The sequence below is a fragment of the Bidens hawaiensis genome, unplaced genomic scaffold, assembly GCF_021521415.1.
Source record: "Bidens hawaiensis isolate Kalapana, Puna unplaced genomic scaffold, B.hawaiensis_p1.1 tig00050483_1, whole genome shotgun sequence".
Lineage (NCBI taxonomy): Eukaryota > Viridiplantae > Streptophyta > Magnoliopsida > Asterales > Asteraceae > Bidens > Bidens hawaiensis.
This window is the reverse complement of record NW_027499030.1, coordinates 69324-82272: the sequence shown is the minus strand read 5'-3', so window position 1 is coordinate 82272 and position 12949 is coordinate 69324. Positions and strand designations below refer to the sequence as shown.

The 12949-nt window shown below is 32.5% G+C and overlaps 3 protein-coding genes across 3 annotated transcripts; 1 reads left to right on the top strand and 2 right to left on the bottom strand.

Moving 5' to 3' along the window:
• Positions 1-2028: 2028 nt before the first annotated feature.
• On the bottom strand, positions 2029-2346 carry LOC143598539 (uncharacterized protein At1g15400-like). Its single transcript, XM_077076736.1, has one exon. It carries the CDS (start codon positions 2344-2346, stop codon positions 2029-2031), a length of 318 nt encoding a protein of 105 aa, XP_076932851.1.
• Positions 2347-6767: 4421 nt separating this feature from the next.
• On the top strand, positions 6768-8650 carry LOC143598537 (uncharacterized). The gene is made up of 3 exons (XM_077076732.1): positions 6768-6864; positions 7936-8167; positions 8308-8650. The coding sequence occupies exons 1-3, from the start codon at positions 6770-6772 to the stop codon at positions 8587-8589; spliced, it is 609 nt and encodes a 202-aa protein (XP_076932847.1). The 5' UTR covers positions 6768-6769; the 3' UTR covers positions 8590-8650.
• Positions 8651-9703: 1053 nt separating this feature from the next.
• LOC143598536 (uncharacterized) lies at positions 9704-12235 on the bottom strand. The gene is made up of 9 exons (XM_077076731.1): positions 12205-12235; positions 11928-12122; positions 11275-11354; positions 11128-11187; positions 10798-11031; positions 10629-10691; positions 10038-10106; positions 9853-9898; positions 9704-9783 (listed from the first exon to the last, which is right to left on the bottom strand). Exons 1-9 carry the CDS (start codon positions 12212-12214, stop codon positions 9713-9715), a joined length of 828 nt encoding a protein of 275 aa, XP_076932846.1. The 5' UTR covers positions 12215-12235; the 3' UTR covers positions 9704-9712.
• Between the last annotated feature and the right edge of the window lie 714 nt (positions 12236-12949).

Genomic DNA, 12949 nt, shown 5'->3' with positions numbered 1-12949 from the left:
TCGTAATGGAACATAGGTAAGATTTTCTATAAAATGATTTTTAACTCTCACTCAAAAATAAGTAATTTTATTTAACAACTAATTTAAAAAAAAATCACCTTCCCAAAACATTCATATGGTCTTCGTAATCATAATTTGTTATTAATTAATATGGTTACTTGCATAACATTATTTATGATATCGGACTCTTTAATTAAAGACAATAACAATTAATTAATTTTTATTAAAATCCATGGCTCTTAACAAATCCAAAGGCAAACACAAATATCTAGACGCGTGCAAAAGCTAGTTTTCGACCATCTTCTGTATATGCAATCATCTTGGCACTGCTTAAAAAACATGAGGTAAGCTTATAAGTTTCTTGACACGTTTCACCAATTACCATCGTGCTGCCTAGTTAGTTAGCATGCATTGAGCAGTAAAAGCAATTAGTAAGTCATTACAAGTGTGTTATTCATGTCATAAGTACAGAGGTAAAACATTAACGCTCTATAAAAATTAAGTAATGTGTGATTTACCGGCAATTATGAGTATGAGAAAAAATGCAACATAAAGCTCTATGGATGACATGCTTATGATTTTTTAGTATGCTGAAACTAAAAGATTATTCAAGAAAATGGTTCTTTAATATTTTTTGAGCATTATAAATTTATACTCAAAGATTAGCATGTAAAATAAAAATATTATAATATTAAATAACAGTAATTAGATGATATTAAATAACAATAAATTAATGTATTATGGTATTAAATGCGCATACCAAAGGACCTTTGCCTAATGTTTTCAAGGAGTTATATTAGGTTAGTCTTTCAAAAATTTGAGTGTTCACACATCCTCGGATCTATAATTACACTAAAAAAACACTACATTTCCTTCTTTTGTTTAATTAAATAATATTCGTTTATATTTTTATCATTACAGTTTTCTCTCTCCTCTGTTCACAATCAATCCAACAAATATTAAAAAAATAAATAAGGGCAAAAAAAAGTTTCCTCAAATTTTCAAAAAAACACTACAATTTCTTTCTCCACCTTATAATTTACATTCACAATCACACCCTATAATTTGCAAATTTTCTCACATAATTTTAGATGATGGGTTGAGAATGCTCTAGTTTATTAAAATTTCTTGAAAAGAAATTATAGAAAAGTTTACACGTGTCAAGTTGAACAATAAAAACGACTAAGTCAACAAAACCCGAACCGACAAAGATGAACCCGAACAACCTATGAACAATTTGGTTTTGTTTTCTTTGAAGATTGTAAAATACCCGAACCAACAAAGATGAACCCGAACAACCGATGGACAATTTGGTTTAGTTTACTTTGAAGATTGTAAAATAAGTGTTAATTTCGGTTGTTAATTCGCTTAAAAAAAACAACCAAACTGCAATGCGCTTAACTTGTTTGAATCCTTTTTATTGGGATTTTTATCCGAACTTTTATGTAAAAAAATTCGTTAAACGGTGGTTATTGGTTAACATAGAAAATAGCCTAAAAATTTTAGCTTAGTAAATATCATTTTTGGCTAAAATTTTTTCAAACTCTTAAATGTAAAATCAAAACATGACTACAACTTAGCAAAACAAATACAAAGATTGCGCCGTAAACCAAAATACTAAAACTTAGATACTAAAAATTTAAAAGCTAAAATTTTTGTTTTAGTTCGGTTTAAGCTCAAAACTGATCCAAATGCCTGTAATATGCGGTTTTTAAATTTCCAAACCGTGGATATCCACATCATTTTCTCCGAGTAAAGTCATATGTTCTCCAATTAGCAAGATGTAATATGTTTCCGATCACCTCAACGTGAAACTTTAGTAATGTTATGTCCATCAAATATCTAAAAAAGATCTAATAACCATAAAGTATGCAAAGCCTTCCAGCTGAGGCACGTCTGTCTAACTATTGCACATCGCGTCGCATAAAAAATAAAATAAATAAATAAACAAAATCTTACACTTCATTATTTATTATCTTAACAAAACACAAGGATCGAAGCAATATCCAATGTTCTCAAATCAATCGATCAAGCAATGCTACGTTTACGTAAATCTTTTCGTGCACGAATTTTATTATTATTAGCCTTACCAAAAACTTGACAAAGTCCACAAACCGGAACCCTAGGTGACGACGGCTCTTTCCCGTTAACTTCTCCACCGTGTCTAGACGGATTTCGTCTAACGGTGTTGATGGATCTCAACGTCGTGTTTGAAGAGGCGGTTTGAACCTGATCAACGTTGGATGAGCGCGGTGTGCATTCGGTGGATAAGAACTTGTCGTCCCATATTAAACCTGATGATCCTTGTCTTCTGAATGATACTGATGATCTCTGTAGGCCTGCCATTTTTTTTGTGTCTTTGTGGTCTGTTAATTTTTTTTGCCTAGAAATTAGTGATGATGTTGAAGCGGAAGCCTTGTTGATTATAGGCTTGAAGATCGGACTTGTCTACACGTATACGTTGGAAATGTTAAATGTCACACCCCGACCAATGAAGGCGGAAACGTCGAGGTGCGACATGATTGCTCATTGCACAATGACACTATAAAGTTACAATATTTAAACAACTCATTTAACCATATCATCATAAATAACATAACAATTGTTCATACAAAATGCCAAATAGATAGATAAACAAATAACTTGTTCTTTTATTTTCTAATATCCTAAAGCCAAGATAATAAGTTTCTTCAAGTAATCCAATCAAGCTAACATCAAACCTGTAACATTGCATAAATTAGAGTTTGTCAACACGAAGATTGGTGAGCAATTTTCATAGTTTTGGACAATAAGTATATAGTATGAAATCCACAACTAGTATATGAAAACAATAAATAATAGCAACAATTTAGATAATAAAACCGTCAATAAGAATACATTGACAACAATAATGAAATCGTCAATAAGAATACATTGACGACACCTTTCTATATGGGGATACCATATATACTCGGAATTAACGTATGATCATACTTTGATGAGGCTACCCGTCTTAGCATTCAAGAGGCTACCCGCCTTAGCATTCAAGAATTTGCACATAATCATGTAAAACATATAACACCAAATCGAGCATTTATTTAAGTAAACATATACAATACGTGTTGTGGTTTAAGACTCAAGTATAAATCAATTGAATTTGAATAAGTATGCAATGCCACCCCCAAAATGAAAGATGGAAAACGGGGGATGAAAAAGTACTCACATTAACAAGTAACTTGAAAGATGTGTCGTGAATAATCGGAGAGATTGGTTTAACGAGCAAGACCTATATTAAACGGGTCTTGTGTTAGTAGGTAGTCTTGGAAGGGTTTAAAATAAAATACATGACAAATAAAGTAAATAAATTAAGTTTAGGATTTAAAATGTAAATATTTGAGAAATTAAAGAAACGAGTTTTGTAAAATAAGTTTACTCGAAACCGGGTCTCGGTATTCTATTCATTAGTTTTTTTCTTTTTTTACTCAACCTATGTTAAGTAATAATGTGGGTTAAAATGCGATATTGCAAAACCCTTGGTTATAAGAATACCCAAAACGAGGTTTAAACGAGTGTTCGGGTTTGTCGGTTCGAGACTTGATAATTGACCAAGCTCACAGTTAACTTCCCAAAATAATAAATGCTATGAGATAATTGACCAAGCTCACAGTTAACTTCCACATGTCCTTATTCTAGCCTATCCAGTATCCACATAGAATTCCATGTAATCATATTTTCATATCAATAATTTCCACATATTCATAATTATTTTTAATCCACTAAATTAAAATAAGCATTCCAATTTAATTCAATTAATTATACAATTAAATCTATTTATTCAAATTAATGCAATTAACTCTATAATTAAGTCTATTTATTCCAATTAATAACCACCTTGTCAATAATTTAATTTACTCTTGAGGAAAGAAGAAGAGCCGGTGAATTGTGATCAAACAGAATGTTCTTTAAGTTTTATTTATTTATTTATTTATTAAGAAATGACATGAAAAATGCTATAAAAATATATATATCTCCGAAAATTATTTATAAAAAACATTCTAAAAGAAAAAAGGAAAAAACGTTCTTTAGAACAATTAGGAACATTTAAAAAATAAATAAATAAATAAAGCTGTTTACAAATAGATTTTCGGAAACTTAATGTGATACAGTTTAAAGCTAGCATGTATTTGTAAATTTAGTTTTCAATTAATATTACAAAATCTTTTACTAATATGTGTCTTTTATTTTTTTTTAGGTCTAATGGTTCATTTATGCTATATTATTTCTTATTCATTGCATTGTTTATTTATAAAGTATTTTCTTTTTATGTTATAGATATAGTTTAACATCTTTTGTAACATCTGAGGGTAAAAAACTTATGTCAAATATTCGTGTTGACTGAATGCGTAGTTTATATTTTATATTGTTTGTTGAAATGCTTTCCACCCGTGTGTAACACATGCTATTATCCTAGTATATAGTATAATTATACACCAATGAAAGATAAGATATATAGCTTGGAGAAATTGATACAATTTTGAGTTGTTTATTTCTTCATTTAAATTTGTGCCTTGCTAGTTCGTCTTAGCCTCTTTTAATTTATATGTATACTGGCTTTTGAATCCGTGTATTATATGGGATTTGTCAAATGATAAAAATAAATAAGGTTTGTTATTTCAATTAATGTGATTCTCAAAATACTTATGAATTAGGGTACTAAATTTGCGTAGTTGGTCAAATCTCAGACATCAAAACGACACTTAACCAATAATGAATAAAATACAGACTATATTATAACCCAATTGATAAAATAATTTTGACTCATAACCCATAAATAATTAAAATGAATGAGATAAGAGATTAGAAATTAAAAGAAAAGCTTAACACATAAACATCAACATTTCTTTTATTTGTACAATAAAATAGTAAGATATCTTTCATCATTAAATAAATGTAACTTTAACGGTATTATTTTGAAAAGTTTTTGTTTATTTTATAGTTATATTCTTTAATGTTAATATTAAATGCATGAAACAACTCTTTAATGGGTTATTATTAATCTGTGACAAAAATTCCAATAAAATACACTCTGTAAGGTCACATGTGAATTTATTTTTATTTTTTTTATAAAGACAACTTTTCTGTATTTAAGCTATTGCACTCTTAAATTTGGAGAGCCCCGTTGCCCCATTCTATCCAAAATATGTTATCTTAATCGTGCCCACGCAGGCTTTCAGAGTTTGGCTTGGACGTTACCCCGGAAAACCATATCGCCGACTGCCACTTGACAATCGTTGTGTCACCACAATAGCAGAACTCTCTGTCGTAACACATGGTGGGACAAAAACCCAAGTATGTGACACAAGTGGGATTCGAACTTGAGTCTCCACTAGAGAACCCAAGCCTCCTATCACTAGACCACATGTTAACTTGTTTAACATGCTACATGATATATAAAGTATTTTATATTATAATACATATTTATAAGAGAGTATTGAAAACCGTGCCTGAAATGTATAAGTATGAGAGCATAGTGTATAACCCTACCGTCATGAAATACACGAGATGTGTCTGCTTTTACTCGTGTATTACTATAACTTAGGCTAATGAAAAATATGATTTGCATCTTAAGTATAGGGTATGAGATCCCAACATTAGTTGTTGTGCAGTGAGCATTGCGCCTTAACCTCCTGACTAGAATAAAACATCGAGCTTGGGCCTAAAATCTTAGAGCAAGTTTCATCATAAATATAACATCTCGAATGACATTAACCATTGAGCTTATGACCTAATTTAAATAAAACATTAACGTGGATACTATAACATGATTCACGTGACATTTATTACGCTCGGTTTTCGTGTATCAGATACCAAAGTATACACATAATAATTTATTCGCGCATATCATAGCTATATGTGTGAATTTGTCGTGGCATAACTATGAATGCATAAGACACTAGAAAATTTATGTAGTGTTTGAGTGGTGTAAGTGGTTACCGGATAAATGCAATATATTTACGTGGAGAGTTTTGTTGGATCGCCTTCCTACAAACTTGGCGCTAAGAAGAAGGAATATTCACTCGGATAATGCATTATGTGTTCTGTGTGAACTGTGAAGATGATGAGGAATCGGTGGACCATGTGTTTACTAGGTGTGGATCTCTATGGGGTGTGAGAAGGTATATTAAGACGGTGTGGTCTACCCAATTTTTTTTGCTTTTAGCTTAAAAGATGTGATGGAGATTCATAATATGGATGGCTTGTCTACTTTTCGGAAGGAGATTGTGAGAGGGGTGGTCATTGCGTGTTGTTGGAGGATTTGGAAAGCTAGAAACGAGTAAAAATTTGAGAAAAAACGAGGCAAAGTGGTAGAGATTGTAGCGGATGTACAAATGCTTACTTTCTTATGGTTTAATAATAAGTACAATAGTAACAATAAGGATTGAAAGTCGTTGTATAATTTGTATTTGATGTAATGTCGTAGGCGGGCCTTCTCTCTGTCTTAGAGAAAGATGAGGTGGTTTTCGCTTATGGTTAATTGAAGTTCAGTTTCCAAAATAAAAATAATAAATAAGACACTAGAAAATTGTTATTTAAAAGAAAAAGTAAATAAAAAAAGCATGTATAAACAATGAGGAAACGGTTATAGAGAAAAACAGTTAGGGTCCACGATGTAATCGTGGGCCATTTGGAACAAGAAAAGCGCGTGTATAAAGAATATAATTATTAATATTAATAATAATATATAAATAACAATAAAGCAAAAAGAAAAGAATCGTAATCGTAATCCGGCATGGCATCAAAAGTGAAGGTGTGGGCAACAATCATCTCTTTCACTGCTTCTAGAATCTTCTTTTTCTTCATTTTCTTCCAGATTCCACTTTTCAGGTATCATTCTGTTGCACTTTCTTATTCATTTACGCCTTGACAGTTACATTTGCAGTTTGTTGATTGAAAACCGTCAATGGAAGGATTACATTTGACCTAATTTATCATCGATTTGATCGTAAATCAATGTATGAAACGAAGCGGTTCGTTTATTAAGCGGTTTGAACAGTTTCCGTGGAAAAAAAAACGGTTACTTATTATTGATAATCTGATATTGTGTCCGGAATTAGGTTTTTTAACGATGAATTGATTCAAAGGCAATGTGGCAAGAGAAGGTGCATAATAATGACGTATACATGTACATACTGCATTACTGTGTGTGTGTTTAGATTACTTGTTCCTTTATGGCCGTATAGGAATAGATAGGGGCCTAGGGCTGTCAATTTATGACGTGGAACTGTTACCGCAGACACGAAACGACACAAAGTCAAGCAAGTTTGGGTTTGGGCTTAACAGGTTTCGTGTCTACGCGGTTAAGACCTGTTTAAATTCGTGTCTTAATGCTGCTAATGAGTCTGGAATTTGCTGTTTAAAAATTAAATTAGATTTACTGTTTTATATATTTTTTTATCTATAATGAACTAATTTAGGGCTGGTTTTGTTGAAATATCCAGGAGTATTTTTAAATAAGCTAACAAGTGTATTAGTGTCACATGATGCTTGATTGTGTAACACAACTTCGAGTTCCAGGAATATTTTTTTACACAATCAATTTAACAAGTGTATTAGTGTCACATGATGCTTCAAGTGTATGCAAACATCGAGTTCCAGGAATATTTTTTTATTTATAATGAACTAATTTATACTTTCATTTGTATTTTACACAACTTCGAGTGTGTTTGGACTGCTTTCGTGCAGCAAAATCTACATCAGAAAACTTTATATACGCACTTAAGTTTGGATGATTATATGAAACTTGTATAGTTTGAATCGTTTCTGTGTTCAACTACCATAACTGAACATTAGTTGTTACTATAAGTTTTAGAGTTTTCCTTGAATCTTTAAATGATGTTCAAACATGAAATATGAAATAAATGTTGTTAATGTGTTTTTATTGTAATCTCTATGCAGATTCCCATGTAGAATCGGTAAATGCACGACACCAATGGAACTAACATCTTCGCAATTGATTGCAAGTGAAGCGATTCCGTCGGGTGTAGTTAAGGCTCTCTTATATCCAGGTGCTGTTGGGAAAGCCATTATTAACAGGAAGCCCATTCCAAAGTACAATAAACTACTTGAGACATACAATATGAAAGATCTCAAACGATACCCTATAACAACTGATTTACAGCATATCGAGGTGCGTTTTTAATCCGTCCTTTTATTATTTTTCTTTTTGCTTCTTCAAATTCTTAAACCATAAGCCAAAACATTTATTGATCGTTAAAAGCCCGATTAAAAACAAATATGAAACTCATATAAAAGTTGTGTTTGCATCAGGTTCTAGCAGGAAGTTATTTGGCTGTGGCGGGGGCGATAATAGGTCTGGTTAAATCAAGGAGGTTGGGGTTTTTTGGTATGCTTTTGTTAATTTGGGGACTTCATAAGGACCCACGGTCATCAAAAGGACATCCATCATTTAAATACTACAAAGATGCCATCTTCATCTGCTACCCGACAATGTCAATCGCAGTCTTTTCTGCCTTCCTTTCTATAAAAGATGATGTTAAAAAGATTGTTTCTTGTTTCAAGTGGACCTTTTTGAAGTCCAAATACAAATGAACCTCTTTGAAGACAGACAAAACATGACAGGTCAGAAAGGAAGAAGCATAACAGAGTGTAGGTGGGGTTCGTGAAACGTTTTCTGTAGCTTAACAAGTTAACAGCATTGCAAGTGTTGTTTCATGAACTAGATATTCTAATTTCACGTTGTTTGGTGTTCATGAAAGATTGTGTTTCTTAGATGTCTCGTTTCTCTTTCGACCCGCAGTTTAGTAGATTCTAGAATAACATAAACCCAGAACCAGTTTTGTTATGAAACCACTAGAACTGAAGACCAAATTATTGAATGCATTGAAAATGTAGATGTAAACATGAAAACATACTCCATATCCATTGGTTTAACGCTTATCGAAGTTATCATCAGTTTTAATTGTTTTAGCTACAACTGTTGGGTGGTAGTTTTTCAAGATGAAATTGCATAATCGGCTGACTGATGAATATATGAACGGTATTCGCATTTGCTACATTGGGAAAAGTTCTTTAAAAATGTTTCAACAAAAAATGTAATGATATGTTTATTATAAGATGAAACTTACAGAGAAAACCTATAGAATTTGTCATATATCCTTAACGTTTAACGGCAATGAATTTTTCTTTATTTTACAATGGCAATGTATTTTTTATTCGCATTTTATTTTGCTATCTGACCTAATTTGGACGCCAAGTAGATAGAGATCCGATGTTCCCATGGTGGCAAGTAATCTCTGTTAAGGTAGTCTTATCTAGATCCTTGCATCAGTTCGAACAAAGAACGCTTTTCAAATTTTTTCACTAGTTCTTTGGATGTTCTAAAATAGAAAATATGATCTAGAATCCTGTTTCAACCAAGTGATCAACAGAGGCTTGGGCCAAAACCACTGACACCATTTTGAGTCAAGCTAAACAAATCAACCACATCTCGAAATGATGACAAGAACAAGTCTCAATTTACGTCTTTATTAGATGAGAACTCAGTCAAACAGCCAATAGATACAAAAGAAATGTTGCGGAGAAAAGCTAGTACAAAGATCTTTTTGCTGTAAATGGATTTTCTAATATGCACGTATACCAAACAATTTCCATAAATACTAAGCCATCTGCCAACAGGTTGCAGCCGGATATCACACTGATGGACTGGGCCAACTTACTGTAGCTTCTTGATCCCAGGAAAAGAAGGAAGAACTGCAATTAGAGCATCACCATATCCCACTGGATCTGTTCACAACAAACAAACATGTAAGATATAAAATTACACACTGTTGATAAAGAATAAAATGTGCATACCGCCATCTTGGCGAAGTATCTTAATAACCTCTCCTGCTACATCAGACTGAAAAACAGAAAAAAAAAACATGAATTAATCGATTAGCAGTTGGAATTTTACTTTAATTCGGTTTTAGATGAGATTTATACAGAGATATAATCAATAAATTGAAACAGATTAAAGGAAAAAAGAAAGTAAAAAATACCTCAATGGGAAGCTCACCACCAAGCTGCTCAATGTAACAAATAACTTGCCCTTCCTTTACTACTTGCTTCTGTTAGAACAATTCAAGCTACAACTATAAGTATAGGTAGAATATAAGCATAGCGGTGTGCATGAAACCAAAATAACCAACAAACGAACCTAACTCAAAACAGACGGTTTGGCTTTATGTTCTTTCAAAAACCGAGTTTCCAGGTCGGTTGTGGTTTTGCATGTACCGAAAAAACTGAACCGCACATAAATAACTTACAATCAATTGTTTTATAACTTATAATCAATTAATCATTGAACGAGAAAAAATTATAGGCCAAGTTTTGGTCCCAAATTCATTATTTTTGGGCAATTTTTTCAGCTCAAAAATTTCAAGACCGAATGGAAAAAACCAAAAAACCGAACCTATTGTGATAACCGAAAAAACCAGCCCATGCACACTTAAATATATCATGAGTTTATAAACAATTCTACCTGTAAGTATTGAAACAATCATACAAAAATAATATAATTCCTAATAAAAGTTTTAATTACTACCTTCTTAAGATTCATAATGATGCTTAGAAGCATTTCTGATGGTTACCTCTTTGCAAGATGGAGGTGCTTGTTTCCCCTTAATGGTTCGTGATCTTCGAAAGTACCCCACCTGCATTGCACATAGGAATTTAAGTCGCATAATTAAAAAAATAAAACTACTTTTATATGAAAATCTAAAAATAAATAAGGAAAATATTAAATATACTGTTTCTCACCCTAGGAGACTGAATTATAGTAAACCCTTCATCTGCAGCTGTATCGAGAAACTTCTGAATTCCACCAAAAGTAGGTTCAGCTTTGATGATGGCTAAAGACGCTGATGATGCTGACCCATTTTGTTCAGCTGGAACTACGTTTTCACTGATTATTGGAGCGGAAACGGGTGGTGGAGAATTTGTATTTTCTTCTGTTGCTAAGTTTCTCAGTACATGTAACCGAAATCCACCAAGCTAATAAAAACAAACAATAGAAAATATATATAACTACAAAATGGATAAAGATATACAGGGACACTATAGCCATTACAATAGATTACATGTACTCACTTTCAATTCAAACTCTGCAATTGAGGTTGTATCACAAATTTCAGTTAAAAGAGACTCCACCTGCAATTGAGGTTGTATCACAAATCATTTAGATGCTAAATATAAAAAAATGATGCATGATCGAATACATTGCATGTTATAATTTACCTCTGAAGCATTTGGAGAGAAATGACCTGTTGATTCAGCTGATATCCCCACCTCAGAAGGATCTTGTAAATCTGTACTAGCTGTTACATTTTATAGTTTAAGAAACATGATTTTGTAAGACTTTAATCAATTAAACCATCTAAATCATGAATGTCATTAGGGCTGCTTAAACTGCTTGACGCATACTCGAAAAATGCTCGTTCTATTTGTTAACGAGCCAAGCACGAGCAAAGGTACGAATTATTTTTTAAATTTGTTTACACACACACACACACGCATAATTTTTAAACCGTTTCACGTGCATCGTATCCAACTCCAAACTTCTTTCTTATAGAAATTTTTAATGTAAAAAACGAGAGAAGCAACGCTCAGAAACTCGAACAATGCTCGGTCGATAAATGCACGTTCGACTTTGGCTCGTTCGTAAACGAGCCAACCAGCTTCATTCGGTTTGTAAACAAGCCAAGCACGAGCAAACCCACACTCGATTCAGCTCGGCTCGTGAACAGCCCTAAATGTCACCCAATGGATTTCTTTCTTCCTTTTTTCGCAAAGATCAAGTTTTGCATAATTGAATCAAATAAACCCTAAACCCTAGAAACCAATAAACACCAAATAATCACATAATTCAAATCACATGCCAAATTTCTTACACTGAGCATTTTTGGCAGACACACAGAGGCACGGATTGTATGTTTTCCCCAACCGTTTCGATATCACCAAACCGTCAAACCCTAGAGACTTTCTAAACCCTAATCCATAACAATTCCGTTGTAAATTCGATAATTCGACTCTACCAGGACCTAATCTAAAACTATACAGTTTCAAACCGGAAGCTCCAAAGCTACCTGGTAGCATACAACCAAATGCACGTTATCAGCTTCGAATCAATCGTAATTATGATCAAGTAACCCTAAAAGTGGTACTTACAGGCAGCCATGGAAACCGGTGAAAGCTTCTGGAAATGGAAATGGAAATGGAAATGGAAGTGGTGTGTGTTTTACTTCCGTTATGTTCGAGGCCCAACTAGCTGGCTTTGGCCCACTAATTTTGGTCCACGTAAATCACACTTTCTTTTTATTCATAGAAACCGCCTACAATTGTATATACCAAGACTCGTTTTACTCATTTATGTAATTGCTTGAGATAGCATTACTTATCGTTTACACTGCGTTCTTTAGGTTTTTATTTAAGGGTTTGAAAAAGAAAAGATAAAAAAAAATTTTTTTTTCATTCTTGAATTTTTTCATTAAAAGAAAAGAAAAATTAGTGTTTTTTTCCTCCAAAACTTTCCAGCCAAATATGGTCTGATTCTGAATGAAAGTTTATAGTTATGTACAATATTACTAATTTACCCTGTCTTTTTCTTGCTATTTAACTCAATAATGAGGACATGATTGTGAAGTTACAATTTTTTTCCTATATTTTCTTTCCTATCTAACTCAAAAATATAATTAACAATTTCTTTTCTATTCTTTTATTTTAATTCGAGAATGTATTTTAAATATATAATTTCTTTTCCTTTCTTCCCCTATCCAATCTTATCATTTCTTTTCCTTATATTTTAAACCCGAGAATGCAGCGTTATAGAAAATTAATTACCAAGTCAATATCTAATGGGGGTGGGGGGGCTTTCTTTTTTGTTATACAGTAATAACTAGCGATGGGAAACAAC